The sequence below is a fragment of the Porites lutea genome, chromosome 4 (assembly GCF_958299795.1).
Source record: "Porites lutea chromosome 4, jaPorLute2.1, whole genome shotgun sequence".
Lineage (NCBI taxonomy): Eukaryota > Metazoa > Cnidaria > Anthozoa > Scleractinia > Poritidae > Porites > Porites lutea.
Window position 1 is genome coordinate 17,324,822 of NC_133204.1, and position 19,192 is coordinate 17,344,013.

At 39.7% G+C, this 19,192-nt stretch overlaps 1 protein-coding gene across 1 annotated transcript; it reads right to left on the bottom strand.

Moving 5' to 3' along the window:
- Positions 1-711: 711 nt before the first annotated feature.
- On the bottom strand, positions 712-3,045 carry LOC140935028 (histamine H2 receptor-like). Its single transcript, XM_073384564.1, has one exon. It carries the CDS (start codon positions 3,028-3,030, stop codon positions 1,978-1,980), a length of 1,053 nt encoding a protein of 350 aa, XP_073240665.1. The 5' UTR covers positions 3,031-3,045; the 3' UTR covers positions 712-1,977.
- Positions 3,046-19,192: the final 16,147 nt, after the last annotated feature.

Below are 19,192 nucleotides of genomic sequence, written 5' to 3' on the forward strand. Positions count from 1 at the left end.
ATTACATTTATATGTCATTACGCCCATGTCGTAGATTGATTCTATTCCTAGCAGTATGCAACAAAATATTTGTTACATGAACCTGGCAGTGCAGTTGTGCAGTTTTGAGTCCAGGGTAAAGCCGGATGGGAAGCCAAACCCCACCCTTACTGCACCCATCACACCAGACGTCTTTAGTAATTGAACGACTAAATGATTTGAGACTAAAATTTATACCACAAAAGGATCGCAAAGGATATGCACAGCTAAATTGTACTAAATAATAACATGTGTAGGCCAAGAAGAGTGGAAACGATCAGCTGTGAAATAGCCGTTTCACGGTGAGCACAAGTTTGAACCCCTTCATGAATAAATTTTCGCATCTGCTCTTTGCGTTGACTAGTGAACAGAGGGTCAAAAGTTTGACTACTGTTCAGAAATTTTGGATTGATTAGTCTATTTTTTCCGTACTAGGAGGCAAATAATATGGACGTGAACCCAAAGTAAGGCCTTCTCCCTTTTTATATGCCTTAACGCTAACAAATTTGTATTGCTATACAGTCGACTCCCGATAACTCGAACCTTCAAGGGAAATCGAAAACGTTCGAGTTATGGGGAGTTCGAGTCATCGGAAGCTCGAAGGAAATAGCCGAGAGTAATGAACATTTTAATCACTGTTAATTATAGAAATGTTAAGTGAAAATTGAAAGATACTTCTAGATTACAAATCAGAACGTAACGTAACAAAATATTGCCTACTGAATAGAGAATGCGTTTTACTGTTTTGAGAAGTAAAACTGTTTCACGTAAGATTTGTGACAAAAAACATCAACCTCCACTAGTAAACTATATGCCCTACAACACCTCAATGGGAAACGCAAAATTCAATGTTTCGGACGCCAGTAGACTGCTTTTTCCACTACTTTTTGAGGGCTCAAAACATGGTTCGAGTTACCGCTTAGGGTGCTTAAACCTAAAATGACTGCTGCCAGAGTTGTCTAGGTAAGATTTATGACAATGCTTTCAAAAAGTCTTTGAGAGGAAAGTGTTCGAAAGTTTATTACTATGAAAATTTGCAGTGGCAGTTATATGATTTGTTGTTGTTGAATTGGTACCTCTTAGGGGTGGAAATGAATTTGGGACACGCCCATAAAACAAGATTCTGGTACCTTTTAGGGGTGTTCTCGAAATTTTCCAACGGGTACCCCTGTCACTTTTATAGGGGGGTAACCCCTCCCCAGGCCTTCAATATGAGAAACAAAAATTGTTTCGGGTAGCCGAGCTATTATGAGCCAACGTTTAATACATTTTCTTACAAAACGTGCGATCATTCAATATTAGAAACAAAAAGTTGTTTCGGTTAGAAAGGTAACCCGCCTAGCCGCGCCGGGTCACTCTTTTGTTTTGGTAGGAGCACCCTCCTACCTTTCCCCATATAAACTCTTTGGCTCGCCCAGCCGGGTCAACTCGGTCAAGGCGACACAATCAGAGTATGCACGAGGGTTGTTGGCTCGGGCAAAAGGGTCAACCTTTTTCTCATGTAAACGCGCCCTAAAGTTGACCCGGCTGGGAGGGTGACCCTTCCCCGGAGGGGGGACTCCCATATAAAAGTGACGGGGATGCTAACTAAACCCCTAAGGAAGAACAATGTGGGTGTGGCTCAAGCTTAAACTGACCGCTAAAGGAAACCATACACAGACATCTAAATCAATGCCGAGGATGTTGTGTTCTTTTTCAAAAGTTAGATTTCTTTGAAGTCAGTGTCCCAGCATTTTTTGTAAAGTTCTTTATGCATAGCCCTATGCGATACCTGAATGGGCACTAAAATATAGTGACTTCCCGTCCCAAAGACACTAAGTGACACCAAAATCTGCAATTTACACCCCTAAGTGAGACGACGAGCATTCCCCCCGGATCCTTCTACACGGGACAAGTTTTCTCCATATGAACGGTGCCTAAGCCCCAGTCACAGGTACTAGAACACTTCCCTCGTGGGACCTACAGCCGCGTATCAAACTGTTCGAGCCCTATATGTTCATGCTGAATTCCTTGATCCTTTCTATTGGTTAACAGACACTTGAGAGAGTCCCGAAATCTTGCGAGCCTCCAGGAATAGAGAAAAGGATTCAGCCCAGAATTTATATAAACGAACACTGATGAAACCCAGAGTCCCTTTAAAATGGCGGAGTCCGGTCTTAACTGATATAACACAGAGAAATACACGATTGACTGAATTATAAACCATGGAGTGAAGCACAGCAAAAATATGCAAACTATCAAGGCAATAGATTTAAAGAGCTTCTTGTCCCGGTGTAAGAGATGATGGATCGAAAGGGAACCTCTCGCAGCAGCGTCTCTGGTGGAATGACTTTGAAAGTGACGCATAATTACAACATTTATAGAGATGATAACAGTGGCTGATACAAGAACCTCTGCTGTGTAAATTATGCAAAATATGATGAAGTGTTCTGTAAGTGTTGCGTGTAAAACTCCCAAAGCCAGCGCGTAAGCCCAAATTGTGAGAGCCGTGATGGAGACGAGCCTATTAGTGACTCTAACACGATATTGAAGCGGTGTAAGCAGTGCGAATAGTCTGTCAATTGTCAGTAATAATACATGGCCAATGGACACGCTGGTAAGTACGGCATTTATCGTAAGTGGCACGCGTATGGAGAAAGACGGTTTATCTCCTGCTCTGATCAACAGCGACCAATCAGAATTTAAAGGGCACAATATGGCACCAACTAAAAAGTCTGCAACGGCCATTGACAACAATATATAGGTAGAAGTGAACGAGCGAAGATTCCTCAAAGGGTCTTTCCAAACAACGAGAATAATCAATGCGTTTCCTGCAACGATTAGAGGAGAAAGAATGGCCATGATAACTCCGATGACGAGAGCAAACATTCGCTTGGTTTCCATAAAATTCGATATGAGTTGATGGGTGTTGAGACCGTCTGCGATACTGATGTTGGTTTCCATGGAATTGAAGATCAGTTCAAGACCGTATGAACTTCTTGAGAAACTATTGTTATGGACTTTCATTCCCATTCAGTCTACAATTGGTCGGGTTTATTGCAGAGCACCTCTTTCAGGCTTAAACCACCAAAGTGGATAACCATGGAAAATGGTTTGTAGACCTGAGAGGAAAAAATGTATTTTCGTCGAACACACCTCTGTGAAAAAATAGGCAGTCTTTATCAAAACACCAGTCGAACATTTAGAAAAATAACGTGAGACAACGTCCTCTCAGCTTGAAGAATCAAATACTTAGATAACAGTTCATCACTATTATCAACCCGTTTTATCGCGGATATATGCAAATGTCTTAACAAGAACAAAGCAAATGTCTTAACAAGAACAAAACACAAATTACACAAGATAAGCAAATCTCGATCAGGGCCAAATAACCTATTTTTGGCAGTGACGTTTTTACTTTTCTTCCTGAACAGTAAGACTACAGGAACCAATCAGAGTTGCAATTATTGTTGTTTTAATAAATTGGCAACATGTGCGTATACTTGTAACAAACTTTGAATGAAGGGAACCACGTAACCGGAAATAAAATTCAGTCGTTTGCTCACCTTGCGCGATCTGTTTTATTGAGAGGCTGGTGCCATACATTGCTTAAAAGTGTAAATAATAGTAATAGGAATGAGTGGAGTCCAATTCGGTCTGTAATCATACGAGTGATTAAAAAAATCGGATGACGGCGTAGCGGGAGCCCGATTTTTTAATTACGAAAGTTACCAATTAATCATAACTATAACAAAATTTGTGATATTTTAGGCTTTTTAAATTAAAACACAAGAAATTCCGAGAGTTTCTGTTAGCAGTGAAAAGAGCCATTTAAGTGCGCGCTGCGATGGCGCGTACTGTCCTTGCCGAAATAAGGACAGTTGATAGCCAATCAGATAGGAGAATTTTGCTATAATTATGATTAATAAAATGACATTTGCTTATACACTTATTACTGATACTAATTTTCAAAATCAGGCCCTGGTTATTTAAAAAGTGGATAACGCTATTCAGTGCCGATAAATCTCTATCCACTGGATAGCGCAACTGGTTTCCCTGATACTTATCCCCTGTAAACTGATTTATCCAAAGGATACCGCCATACGACGTTACCTTCAAAAACCTGGCACTGTACAGTTACACGGAATTATCATGAGTGCGTTTAAAATTTTTATTTTAACTACTGTGATCGACGGTATATCTCAACTTACCTGTAAGAGTTACTAATTCATTCCCACCTGTGTAAATAATGAGGCAAGTATCGAGTTTTACTCCAAATCCTGGTGTTTTTTTCATTATATATTATCCCCGCTCTCTGTTCTACAGTATTTAATCAGCGTTTTTCAAGTGCTTTATCTTCGCATCTGCTTTTGTGATTGGTTGTTCGGCGTGTTTAAGAAAAACTTCCCACCTTTTTAATGCTAACAAGGTATTCTGATTTCACATCGTTCACGTCCTATAACTTAAAATGAAAATGGTCATTCTTCCTTGGTAGCCTGTTCCAGGCGCTCAAGTCACGGATACAATCAATCCTGTATTAAGTGGTCACCCTTGAGGAATAGCTCACTGAAGGCTTAGTACAGGTTGACCATTTAATACAGGTTTGACAAACGTGAGAGTTATTCAAGAAAATGAAGATGATGAAAAAACGAAATATCTGTGCTATGACAAATTGACCTCAAACTGTTTCTACCTCTTCTTGTGCCAATAGGAATGAAGTAAAAAGTCTTACACAATGTATCTGTTGCACTCAGAGCATGGTACATCTTGTCAGAGTGACCGTTTAATAGAGGTGAATACAACAAAAAATAAGGGATCAATTTAGGTTCCTGGGAAACTCTCCACCTACCCCTCCCCTAAGCTAACATTAACACTTAAGGCAAAGTGATGACTTAGGGGAGGGGTAGGTGGGCAGTTTCCCAGACACCTAAATTGATCTAAAATAAGTCATTGGGACCTCGGAACAATGAGGTGACCGCTTAGTAGAGGTCAGTTTTACAGGTACGGAAAACAATTTTCGGGACTTTGTTGAGTGACCGCTTAATAGAGGTCCACTTAATACAGGTTTGAACGTAGTGAGTACGGCGCAAAGAGAGATCAGCAGGAAAAAAAGTGATATGGTGGGGGTAGGAAGAGAGGAGGAGGAGTTCTTCTTTTTCGCTCCCTCTTTCTCTTCCGGTTTTTGTTTTCCTCTCCGCTCTTGATTTTGCGCTACTCTCTACTATCTAAAGGCCTGGAACAGGCTTTTGCTGGGGCCACTCGGAAAGGCCACTCGGCACTTTAACAATGCCTGTTCTACGAATTTTACAAAGGAATCTCAGACTGAGGGGGTAGGGGCGGGGAGCTTTCCTTGTTATGTGCCAGTTCATTACACCAGAGAGGGAGAACAAGGACAGAACATCGAAAAGACTGAAAACGTCTCCCACCAATGTGGCCTGGGCACAAATCTGGGCGTCAACGCAATAGACCTACTTCACGATACCCGCCATCTTTGCACGCGCTTAAGGACTGATGGGATAAAAGCGGTATCACGTAGTTTCTCAGGGGGTCAAAAAGTGATAAAATTTGCCAATGCAGGAAATCGCGGTCGAGTTTGTTTATTCTAAACAACAGAACACGATGAACTTTTTATCTTGAAGACGATAATGGCAACTTATGGGTGAAAATCAGGGCCCCCTGGTGAAAATAATCATTGTTACTTTTCTAGATGCAGTAGCGACCGTAATATGTCCTCAGAGCAGGTAACAATGTCACAAACTTGTCGAAACTTGAACTGTACATTTTGCATGACTATTAAATTGTCCTCTCGTTTTGAGAGAATAAACAAACTCGACCGCGATTTCTTGCATTGGCAAATTTTATTCATTGTTTGCCCCCTGAGAAACCACGTGACACTGCTAATATCCCATCGATCCGAAGGCGCATGCAAAGATAGCGGGTATCGTGAATAAGGTCTATATAGTGTTTTCACTCACGTGGCCAACATCTATGGAAATTTATTGGAACAAAAGAAAGCGTTTACATAAGAAAAGAGTTCAACTCCCACAGGACTGGTTTGGGACACCAACATGGCCACCGTTTCATTGTTTTGGGACACCAATATGGCCGCCGGACGATCCGGACGATCGTGTAAATTTGGAAGCGATGATATAGAAACGCTCTCAGACGACTGAGACGATTGGGACGATCGAAGGCTATCCCAGAAATCATCACTATTATTCCAGTAATCGAGAATAAATTCGACCTGGACGCTGCTGAAGTCGCAAAAAAAAGTACAAAAATGTTCGCACCGCGTATAGGCGCTATTTGAAGCTAGAGAAAATCCGTTATGTCTTCGTGGAACTCTTCTTGCTTGTCGACGCTGCAAAATCGAAAGACAAAGCAGATAACAAGGCTTGAGGTTAACTCTCCAGTTAAAATCCATCATTGTGTTGCTTGTTTTTTAAAACACGCGCAAAAATTCTATTGTCTGACCCAAAGACATCGCTGACGACACCGCGTCTTTTGTCGTTGATGCGATAGAGACGATCAAATGGAAACCACAAATAGTCCTTCGTCCGGATCGTCTCGAAATTTTTTGAAACGACTGGGGTTATCGGGACGATCCGGACGATGAGGTGGAAACCAGGCTTTAGGGCGTCTTCACATGAACCCGGTTGACAGGACTGAGTCGGTTTCAAGATTTCACCTTACCTCTAAATCCTGTATGTGTTCGTATGGATCTCGGTAAGCGGACTGGAAAATTTTCCATATGATCACTTCAGCTCGGTTACCCGGATGAAAGCAGGATGAATTCTGGCGTCTCGAATGGTATCGTCTTGCATTGCCTGCTGTATTTTGCACATCATAAGCTTCCCATTCAACTGCAGTGATACAGCTTGAAGAGTTGCCGATGGAAAGAGGGCTGAAATTTCTCATATTTTAACCCAAGGCGGAATTTGTCCTGCCGAAGCGGGCCTGTCTGGTCAACCGGCCGGGCACCGGTGAGGAGGCCCTAACTATAAGTAAAAGAAATTTTTAATTGCTATCTCGAATCCACACCACCCACTGAAACAAAAAAATAAACTGTTTTTTTTTTTTTCAATTATGTAAACAAAAGACAGGGAATACTGTACAACTGTAGGAGTGTTTTAATTAATTTTTTTACCACTCGTACTCTTTTCTTGGAGACTTTTAGATTTATAATACAGTTTTTATTTCGGCCTAATAATAATGTAAGCCCTGCAGTTCTACCCTAGCTAGATACCTATTCGACAGTTATTTTTATTTTATTTTATTCTATTTTTTTTCATTTTCGTCATGAATTCGTAATTAGATTTATTCAAATAATACTACAAAATCAAAAGTCGCTAAGCATTACATTTAATTTTAATGTGAAGCTCAGGTAAAAACAGCAAAACTGTTTGTAACTGTCTGGTTACTAGTTGACGTGATAGCCTCATCTTTGAACAAATATCACAACTTTGTGTTGTATGTTTGCCTTTCTTCGGAGATCTGAAATGTTGGTCTTCTTCCTAGCATTTTTTGAATACAACATTTGGATAGAAAAAATTTGAAGGTGGCTTTAAATTTGGAAAATCTAAAAGCGTATATTAAAGGATTTAGAGCTGCATTTAAAGACAAAAGAAGCGTTGTAACATGATAAAAGATAACCCACAGTTGATAATTTTCATGACAGGGCTGGCAGAAAAAAAATAGCAACTGAGTAGTAATCCACGGAGTATAACAAAAATCTAATGCAATAATGATTGAAAAGATAACGACGAAAACCTTTGTCTCTCTTTTTCGAAGTAAAACCTGGTTTGTCTGAGAGTTTTCATCCATGATTCTGTTCTTGTGATGTTTATAAAGATGCCTTAAAGTTATAAAGTACAAACAACAAGTAAACTCCCAAGAAAGTAAAATGACTAGTACGTACATGAACCAAAGTACAAAAAAATGTTCTTGTAGTATCCACGACAAAGAGGCGAAGCAAAAGCCAAAGATCCATATCGCAAATGTGCAAACTGCCACTCGTCTTTTTGTAACTATTTGTCTATACTTTAAAGGTCTTGCCAAGGCGAAAAACCTGTCCACGGTTAACAGCAAGGTGTGATAGACAGACGCACTTAACTGGACAAAATGGCAAAATAAGAGAATTTCGATGAGGAAATTCCATGGATCTGCTTTCATTGCCAAGCGAATATAGAAAAAGGTGGCGGCAGGAGCCAGCACGAGTCCCACTAAAAAGTCAGCAAGTGCCAACGTTAGAATTATGAAGTTTGAAGGAGAAGATCGTAGTGTTTTTAATGGATCCTTCCATACAGCCGCGACAACAAGTGCGTTCCCTAATAAAGAGGTTATTGCAACAAGCAAATAAGCAATGCTAAAAAATATTGCTTGACCAGTTGATGCTCCTGTTATAGCTTTTCTAACCGCCTCTACAGCAATGTTTGCCGGTATTTTCCAGTAATTCATATGACCAAACAACGTCGCCATATCCACCGACAAAAATTTTGCCTTTTTTTCGGGTCTAAGACAACTGGTCCAACCTTTTAAAGGTAATGAACTTTATCACTATATTAATATAGAGCACATAATATAAAGCATGTACTGTCAATATTTATCTATTAAAATCAGATCTCTTTGTGATTCATGACAGCTTGATTAAAAATTGATTAGCAGAATTCATTGTGCAGTCGATCTTTGTAGTTGTGTACAGTCTAAAATACAAACGTACACCCCATGTACTTCATCTAAATGCAAATTTTCATGAATTTTGCACAGGAACAAGGTCGCAATCACTGTGCCCTACTGTTCAAGACAGGCGGTTGAAGAAAAACAGCTATGAACTCGAAGATACTTAATAAACTTGTGCAAGGTCTATATATATACCAATGTTAAGTTTTCAGAACTGACAGAAACCTATCGACCGAACAGTCTATTAGCGGGTGGATGTTTTCTGTTGTATAATTGACGGGGCTTTTAAGTGCAAGATTCACGTAATATTTTAATCATAAACCTTCATGAAAAACTTAAATTGTTTGCAGTAACCATTTTGTGACTTCTTCGTGGAAGACGAAATGACAAAATCCTTAAAGAGTCTACATTTATTGTCTGTAGTGCCGAAATAGTATAACGATCGCGCAGATTTCAATCAGTATTCTTTCTTTTTTTGCGTGATTCTAGCGGGCAGTCGTGTGCTTAATCTAAATGCTAATTTTGCACAGTATCAATTAAGATCGCAACCACTGTGCCCTAATGTTCAAGTGTTATGGAATCTAAAATTGTGTAGGGTCTATATATACTTACATTCTGCGTAGAATGTATTTCGTAGAGTGCTCAATTCATTTGATTGAAGAGCATTGACTGTAACTACACATTAGTTCAGGCTTCAGGAGCAATCATCTTTTATTGCGACAGTGCTGTTTCGTAGGGTCCGAAATTATAAGACCACACTTATCAGGCAATGTTAGGTTTTCTGAGTCCATGCCAGTTAGACTGTTTGGGTATTTGTATTCTAAAAATTCAGATTTAAATTGTGAATCAGAATCACTAGCATACAATTCCTCAAACACTCCTCTGACTTTTGACTTAAAAGGAAGATCCTCAATCAGCATAATTCCTCCCCTCATTCTTAGTGTTATTTTAATTTTATTTCATTTTGATGAACACATAGGCGTACGGGAAATTTTTGGCTAGGGGGGCGGTCAGAGCAATTTGCCCCAAAAGTTCTCGCATGTTGCCCAAATTTTCACGAAACAATCGGAAAGAACTGATGGTCATACGATGCAACAACATAGGCCCACATGTGAAGTGAAAATTTTTTACATATGAATCTATCTTATGAGCTCATAAAACACGTTAATAGCTGTCTTTGCCATTTTGACGGCCGAAGATACCAATGATACGATTCATGTCATTGTTGACTACAGAGTTCGCATATGCCGTTTCAATGTTAATAAGTGCAAAAGTACTGGCACGGTGTTGCCCCATGGTGCTGCGAAAGTAAGTTTTCAATCTGCGCAACGTACTGAATGATCATTCTGCAGAACACAATGCAATGTAGCAGGTATCATTCCAAAGATATGTACCACATTAGAAAACACTGGAAACATATCAAATAGATCATTCTCGTGCATTGTCTAAAGCATTTCTGAAACAGTCATGTAGCCTTGTCCACGTACACGACGAAAACTCGTGTACATTTTCTGCTCGGCTTCGAGGATCTCGCCGTCGACTTTGTAAAATTTAGCAACGCGGGAAAAGCTTTCGTTGTTCACCTACAAGGGCTGGAAGACAGCGCGATGGCGACTGTCTGAGTGCCCTGGCTTCTCGTAATTCAAACTGAGAATTGGTCAGTCACTTCTTCATTTTCAGACCCATTGCTGATGCTATCTGCCATACGCTGTTGAAACTTTCTGTCTCGTATGAATTTAACTGGATTTACCACAACGACTTCAGGTTAAAATAGAAAATATCTATCTTTTCGAAAGAATAAAAAAGAAACATTGAAACGTCTTTAAAAACTGGCTTTGCCCAAATTCCTCTCGCTGCCCAAAAATCTGAGTTGCCCAAAATTTGGGACGCTGCAGTCCCCCTCGCCCCCCGGTCCGTACGCCTATGGTCGGCACTCTTCTCCTATTTGTGCGTCAATATTCACAAATATGTTAGCGTTGCATTTTGAGGTTAAATTTGACCAGCATTTTGTGCAGTGAGTTCTACGGTTATGGTTGACTTCAAACTTGCAGATATAAAACTAGAGAGCTCTGGGGCCTATTTGCTGAATTTAGAGATAAATCTGTAGTAGGGTTTCCAAGTTATTGACATTTTTTTTTAAATGCGGTTTTAAACATATGACGATATCTCGAGCGTTTTACACCTACAAAAAAAAGATAACATTTTCTTAAAGTTTTACCATTCTTTATTAAGGATGCCAAAAATCAAAGAAATAGGTTGAATCGTTTCTGTCGAAAAAGCGAGTGAAAAACATAACGAACGCGCAAATAAATAGGTCTGGGCCACCTTAACATTCTTTATTTCTTCTATTTGTTACCACTTATTTATATTATTTTTATATTTTAAATTTCTTTCAAATCACTACTTCGCCGGTTTTTGTTTTCACATACTTTCAATGTTCACTTTTTTTTCTCATTAAAATTTTCACGTGTTGCACGCTAGTCTTTATTTCAAATTAAAACGTCTTAGCCTAACCTTTTCCTTATATGTAAGACCCTGAAAAAGGAACGCCGTCCCTTCTGAAATATTGGTAAAATATATATATATATTCTTGACGCAATGTTTAATAAACGAGCGGGAGGTTTTTATTGGGGTATAAAGCCACTCGGCCTCGCCCGGTGGCTTTATGCTCCGATAGAACCCGACCCGCGAGTTTACAGGGCTGTAGCTAGTTTTTTTGTAACGGGGGGTATTATGGCGAATGCCGGAGGCACGAGCCTTGTAGGGGGGGTCGGGGGTATCCTCCCCCAGAGAATTTTCAAATTCGGAGGCTCCAAAACGTTATTTTCAGCACTTGTCATGAGATATGTCTCTGAAACGTCGACCGCAAGTAAGTGTAAAAAGGCAGGTGTTTTCAGTGCTTACAAGTGAATATTTCCGAGGTCCCGTTAATTTGAAACACGCCGTATATCCAAGCACTAGTACACTAAACATTTCACAATACTGTATGATGTTTGGCTAACTAACCTTTTGCTTACAATTTGCACACACCGTGGACCAACCAATTTCTTTGCCATGAAAATGGCAAACAATTCCAGGTCACTAAATCGTAATAACTGAGTCTAGAGAAACAAATCCATCCACAGACTTGATTTGTCTGGCTCAACAGGTCCAGGGGGGCAGCTTCCCCCTGCCCCCCTTTCCTCGCCCCCTCCCCCGCAAGCTACGTCTCTGGTTTATTGAACGACTACAAAAACATTCCCGGAAAAGCGTGTTTCAATGGAGTTGATAACAATGACGCTTTTGTATACGTTGGAAATTAGCATACGAAAAAAACACTACGTACGAAATTATCATGCAAGAAAATCAAATCTCACTGGTGTTTAGAAATTTTCCAGTCTCCCTAACCGAAGAGGACATACCGTCTTGTTCCAGAGCTTTTCGGAAGCCTAAAAATGCCGAGGGAGAGAGCAAGTTAATTGAAAATGGTAGCCCAAAGTCAACTATTCCACTGAAAAAGTCTGGAATGGCCGAATGGTAGGTAAACAAAAATCCAGTACTCGAGCCTTGCGTATTCAGAACTGACAAGTCTTGAGTGCAACGCTTGGACACTGCTATAGCCAATGTTACTGCTGTGTCACTGAACTTTTGGCTAATTAAATTGGTGAAAGACCAAAGTTTAATTTAAAGTAAATTTACTGCGTATGTTATTTTGAAAGAACATATTCACCCACCATTTGTTGTGTCAGTTGCTGTGCTGATAATAAAATATTCATAGGTCACATGCAATGAAATCAAATGTCATCCTAATTAGTATTTTTTACGTAAAGAATACCAATGAGGATGAAATGTTTAAAGTTTGACAGTGTTTTACCGGGGTTTAAAGCACGAGCACGTGATGGATTTTAGCGGACGTGATAGGTTGTTGAGCTCATTAATTATTTATGAGTTTTTGAATGTGAAATTAGCCTTAACATTCACTGTTTTGACGTTATGCTAACTTTTCCAAATTAATGTTGACCATAGATACTATATCTCAATGACTACAAGGTGTTTCAAAAGTTCGTTCCGATTGTAAATTGTATTTTGCGCAAAGAATTTAATGCTTCCTTAGGCAAATGTAAACCGATTCAGTTAGGAAATTTATCTAAATAACCGTTCAAAGCAATTTCAAACTAAAATTTGAAGAAATTATGATATTTTTTAAAATTTTTTCCCCAAATGTGCACGTACGTGAATTTTTTCCCGCCATATTTTTCCTGCCTGATTTTGTAGGTTTTCTATTTTCGTTTTTTTTGGCGTTTTCTTTTGTTTTCTCTACTCTTTAACGAAAATGGAAGTGTACACTGTTTGTGCTAGAGCTGAGGCATCTATTTACGGTACTCGGCTCTGTCCATTTAGTCAAAGAAATTGTCAAATTGTTGAAGAAGTCTGAATGATGAGAGAACAAGTGGTTAAAAGTAAAGACCTTACAAGACAAACCAAGGAGTAGATGGCCGGGTTTTTTTACAAACTGTGTGAAAAATGTTATCGAAAAAGCTGTAAGTATATGTGTAATAATTCAAAAAGACTGCGAGGTACAAAGAAACCTTCAACTTCACAATATCAAGGTTTCAAACACAACAGTATGGACATATGTGACCAACAAAGGCTGGAAAGCCTTGAAAAGAAAAAGGCGGTGCAAACTTCATGCAGGCATGGCATCAGAAGAATTTGCAAACTTTATACCAAGGGACGACCGGCCGGCAAACTCACGTGATGTGAACCCTCTTGTAACCATCTGGATTATCGTTGATGAGACAACATACAAAGATCCAGCCCCCAAAACACTGGACTAGCTAAGACAGCGACCACGCTTCACCTGGAAAATTGTGAATTTGGACACGCCGTTGGGAGCTCGTCCATTCTATACGTCACTCGCACTTAGTAAAAGTCAGAAATCATAAAGGAAGACATTCTGGTTGCTAATATTTCAGTTAGTCAATGTTAAATTAATAACGAATAACATGCTTAGGTTTACAAAAGTTATCTTTAATAACCAGTGAAATTTAAGTGAAGAAAAAATCGGAACGAACTTTTGAAACACCCTTTGAATGAAGGGAACCACGTAACCAGAAATAAAATTCAGTCGTTTGCTCACCTTGCGAGATCTGTTTTATTGAGAGGCTGGTGCCATACATTGCTTAAAAGTGTAAATAATGGTAATAGGAATGAGTGGAGTCCAATTCGGTCTGTAATCATACAAGTGATTAAAAAAATCGGATGACGACGTAGCGGGAGCCCGATTTTTTAATTACCAAAGTTACCAATTAATCATAACTATAACAAAATTTGTGATATTTTAGGCTTTTTAAATTAAAACACAAGAAATTCCGAGAGTTTCTGTTAGCAGTGAAAAGAGCCATTTAAGTGCGCGCTGCGACGGCGCGTACTGTCCTTGCCGAAATCAGGACAGTTGATAGCCAATCAGATTTGAGAATTTTGTTATAGTTATGATTCATAAAATAACATTTGCTTATACACTTGTTACTGATACTAATTTTCAAAATCAGGCCCCAGTTTTTCAAAACGCGGATAACGCTATTCAGTGCCGATAAATCTCTATCCACTGGATAGCGCAACTGGTTTCCCTGATACTTATCCCCTGTAAACTGATTTATCCAAAGGATACCGCCATACGACGTTACCTTCAAAAACCTGGCACTGTACAGTTACACAGAATTATCATGAGTGCGTTTAAAATTTTTATTTTAACTACTGTGATCGACGGTATATCTCAACTTACCTGTAAGAGTTACTAATTCATTCCCACCTGTGTAAATAATGAGGCAAGTATCGAGTTTTACTCCAAATCCTGGTGTTTTTTTCATTATATATTATCCCCGCTCTCTGTTCTACAGTATTTAATCAGCTTTTTTCAATTGTTTTATCCTCGCATCTGCTTTTGTGATTGGTTGTTCGGCGTGTTTAAGAAAAACTGCCCACCTTTTTAATGCTAACAAGGTATTCCGATTTCACATCGTTCACGTCCTACAACTTAAAATGAAACTGGTCATTCTTCCTTGGTAGCCTGTTCCAGGCGCTCAAGTCACGGATACAGTCAAACCTGGTCACCCTTGAGGAATAGCTTACTGAAGGCTTAGTACAGGTTGACCATTTAATACAGGTTTGACAAACGTGAGAGTTACTCAAGAGAATGAAGGTGATGAAAGAACGAAATATCTATGCTATGACAAATTGACCTCAAACTGTTTCTACCTCTTCTTGTGCCAAAAGAAAGGAAGTAAAAGACCCCTAAAATTCTTACACAATGTATCTGTTGCACTCCGAGCATGGTACATCTTGTCAGAGTGACCGTTTAATAGAGGTGAAGACAACAAAAAATAAGGGATCAATTCAGCCTAGTCCCTAGGCGTTCTCGGCTCGGTTAATCCTGGACTCTACCATGAGCTGTGACGTCACCGAGAGATACACGCCGAGAACTCGCCCGCTCATTCCCAGACTTCGCGCGGACAACGGGGCAAGAGAGAACGCCTAGGGACTAGGCTGGGATCAATTTAGGTTCCTGGGAAACTGTCCACCTACCCCTCCCCTAAGCTAACATTAACACTTAAAGCAAAATGATGAATTAGGGGAGGGTAGGTGGACAGTTTCCCAGAAACCTAAATTCATCTAAAATAAGTCATTGGGACCTCGGAACAATGAGGTGACCGCTTAGTAGAGGTCAGTTTTACAGGTACGGAAAACAATTTTCGGTCCACTTCATACAGGTTTGAACGTAGTGAGTACGGCGCAAAGAGAGCTCAGCAGAAAAAAAGAGTGATATGGTGGGGGTAGGAAGAGAGGAGGAGGAGTTCTCCTTTCTCGCTCTCTCTTTCTCTTCCGGTTTTTGTTTTCCTCTCCGCTCTTGATATTGCGGTACTCTCTACTATCTAAAGGCCAGGAATAGGCTTTTGCTGGGGCCACTCGGCACTTTAACAATGCCTGTTCTACGAATTTTACAAAGGAGTCTCAGACTGAGGGGGTAGGGGCGGGGAGCTTTCCTTGTTATGTGCCAGTTCATTACACCGGAGAGGGAGAACAAGGACAGAACATCGAAAAGACTGTAAACGTCCCCCACCAATGTGGCCTGGGCACAAATCTGGGCGTCAACGCAATAGACCTACTTCACGATACCCGCCATCTTTGCACGCGCTTAAGGACTGATGGGATAAAAGCGGTATCACATAGTTTCTCAGGGGGCCAAAAAGTGATAAAATTTGCCAATGCAGGAAATCGCGGTCGAGTTTGTTTATTCTAAACAAAAGAACATGAAGAACTTTTTATCTTGAAGACGATAATAGCAACTTATGGGTTAAAATCAGGGCCCCCTGGTGAAAATGATCATTGTTACTTTTCTAGATGGTGTAGCGACCGTAAGATGTCCTCAGAGCAGGTAATAATGTCACAAACTTGTCGAAACTTGAACTGTACATTTTGCATGACTATTAAATTGTCCTCTCGTTTTGAGAGAATAAACAAAATCGACCGCGATTTCTTGCATTGGCAAATTTTATTCATTGTTTGCCCCCTGAGAAACCACGTGACACTGCTAATATCCCATCGATCCGAAGGCGCATGCAAAGATGGCGGGTATCGTGAATAAGGTCTATAGAGTGTTTTCACTCACGTGGCCAACATCTATGGAAATTTATTGGAACAAAAGAAAGCGTTTGCATAAGAAAAGAGTTCAACTCCCACAGGATTGGTTTGGGACACCAACATGGCCACCGTTTCGTTGTTTTGGGACACCAATATGGCCGCCGGACGAGCGGGACGATCGTGTAAATTTGGAAGCGATGATATAGAAACGCTCTCAGACGACTCATCGAAGGCTATCCCAGAAATCATCACTATTATTCCAGTAATCGAGAATAAATTCGACCTGGACGCTGCTGAAGTCGCAAAAAAAGTACAAAAATGTTCGCACCGCGTATAGGCGCTATTTGAAGCTAGAGAAAGTCCGTTATGTCTTCGTGGAACTCTTCTTGCTTGTCGACGCTGCAAAATCGAAAGACAAAGCAGATAACAAGGCTTGAGGTTAACTCTCCAATTAAAATCCATCATTGTGTTGCTTATTTGTAAAACACGCGCAAAAATTCTATTGTCTGACCCAAAGACATCGCTGACGACCCCGCGTCTTTTGTCGTTGATGCGATCGAGACGATCAAATGGAAACCACAAATAGTCCTTCGTCCGGATCGTCTCGAAAATTTTTTGAAACGACTGGGGTTATCGGAACGATCCGGACGATGATGTGGAAACCAGGCTTTAGAGCGTCTTCACATGAACCCGGTTGACAGGACTGAGTCGGTTTCAAGATTCCACCTTACCTCTAAATCCTGTATGTGTTCGTATGGATCTCGGTAAGCGGACTGGAAAATTTTCCATATGAACACTTCAGCTCGGTTACCCGGATGAAAGCAGGATGAATTCTGACGTCTCGAATGGTATCGTCTTGCATTGCCTGCTGAATTTTGCACATCATAAGCTTCCCATTCAACTGCAGTGATACAGCTTGAAGAGTTGCCGATGGAAAGAGGGCTGAAATTTCTCATATTTTAACCCAAGGCGGAATTTGTCCTGCCGAAGCGGGCCTGTCTGGTCAACCGGCCGGGCACCGGTGAGGAGGCCCTAACTATAAGTAAAAGAAATTTTTAATTGCTATCTCGAATCCACACCACCCACTGAAACAAAAAAATAACCGGTTTTTTTTTTTTTTTTTTTCAATTATGTAAACAAAAGACAGGGAATACTGTACAACTGTAGGAGTGTTTTAATTAATTTTTTTTACCACTCGTACTCTTTTCTTGGAGACTTTTAGACTTATAATACAGTTTTTATCTCGGCCTAATAATAATGTAAGCCCTGCAGTTCTACCCTAGCTAGATACCTATTCGACAGTTATTTTTTTTTTATTTTATTCTATTTTTTTCATTTTCGTCATGAATTCGTAATTAGATTTATTCAAATAATACTACAAAATCAAAAGTCGCTAAGCATTACATTTAATTTTAATGTGAAGCTCAGGTAAAAACAGCAAAACTGTTTGTAACTGTCTGGTTACTAGTTGACGTGATAGCCTCATCTTTGAACAAATATCACAACTTTGTGTTGTATGTTTGCCTTTCTTCGGAGATCTGAAATGTTGGTCTTCTTCCTAGCATTTTTTGAATACAACATTTGGATAGAAAAAATTTGAAGGTGGCTTTAAATTTGGAAAATCTAAAAGCGTATATTAAAGGATTTAGAGCTGCATTTAAAGACAAAAGAAGCGTTGTAACATGATAAAAGATAACCCACAGTTGATAATTTTCATGACAGGGCTGGCAGAAAAAAAATAGCAACTGAGTAGTAATCCATGGAGTATAACAAAAATCTAATGCAATAATGATTGAAAAGATAACGACGAAAACCTTTGTCTCTCTTTTTCGAAGTAAAACCTGGTTTGTCTGAGAGTTTTCATCCATGATTCTGTTCTTGTGATGTTTATAAAGATGCCTTAAAGTTATAAAGTACAAACAACAAGTAAACTCCCAAGAAAGCAAAATGACTAGTACGTACATGAACCAAAGTACAAAAAAATGTTCTTGTAGTATCCACGACAAAGAGGCGAAGCAAAAGCCAAAGATCCATATCGCAAATGTGCAAACTGCCACTCGTCTTTTTGTAACTATTGCTCTATACTTTAAAGGTCTTGCCAAGGCGAAAAACCTGTCCACGGTTAACAGCAAGGTGTGATAGACAGACGCACTTAACTGGACAAAATGGCAAAATAAGAGAATTTCGATGAGGAAATTCCATGGATCTGCTTTCATTGCCAAGCGAATATAGAAAAAGGTGGCGGCAGGAGCCAGCACGAGTCCTACTAAGAAGTCAGCAAGTGCCAACGTTAGAATTATGAAGTTTGAAGGAGAAGATCGTAGTGTTTTTAATGGATCCTTTCATACAGCCGCGACAACAAGTGCGTTCCCTAATAAAGAGGTTATTGCAACAAGCAAATAAGCAATGCTAAAAAATATTGCTTGACCAGTTGATGCTCCTGTTATAGCTTTTCTAACCGCCTCTACAGCAATGTTTGCCGGTATTTTCCAGTAATTCATATGACCAAACAATGTCGCCATATCCACCGACAAAAATTTTGCCTTTTTTTCGGGTCTAAGACAACTGGTCCAACCTTTTGAAGGTAATGAACTTAATCACTATATTAATACAGAGCACATAATATAAAGCATGTACTGTCAATATTTATTTATTAAAATCAGATCTCTTTGTGATTCATGACAGCTTGATTAAAAATTGATTAGCAGAATTCATTGTGCAGTCGATCTTTGTAGTTGTGTGCAGTCTAAAATACAAACGTACACCCCGTGTACTTCATCTAAATGCAAATTTTCATGAATTTTGCACAGGAACAAGATCGCAGCCACTGTGCCCTAATGTTCAAGACAGGCGGTTGAAGAAAAAACAGCTATGAATTCGAAGATACTTAATAAAC

Excerpts from the sequence above, each read along its gene's own strand:
- LOC140935028 (XM_073384564.1), bottom strand. The coding sequence starts at position 3,030 with ATGGGAATGAAAGTCCATAACAATAGTTTCTCAAGAAGTTCATACGGT.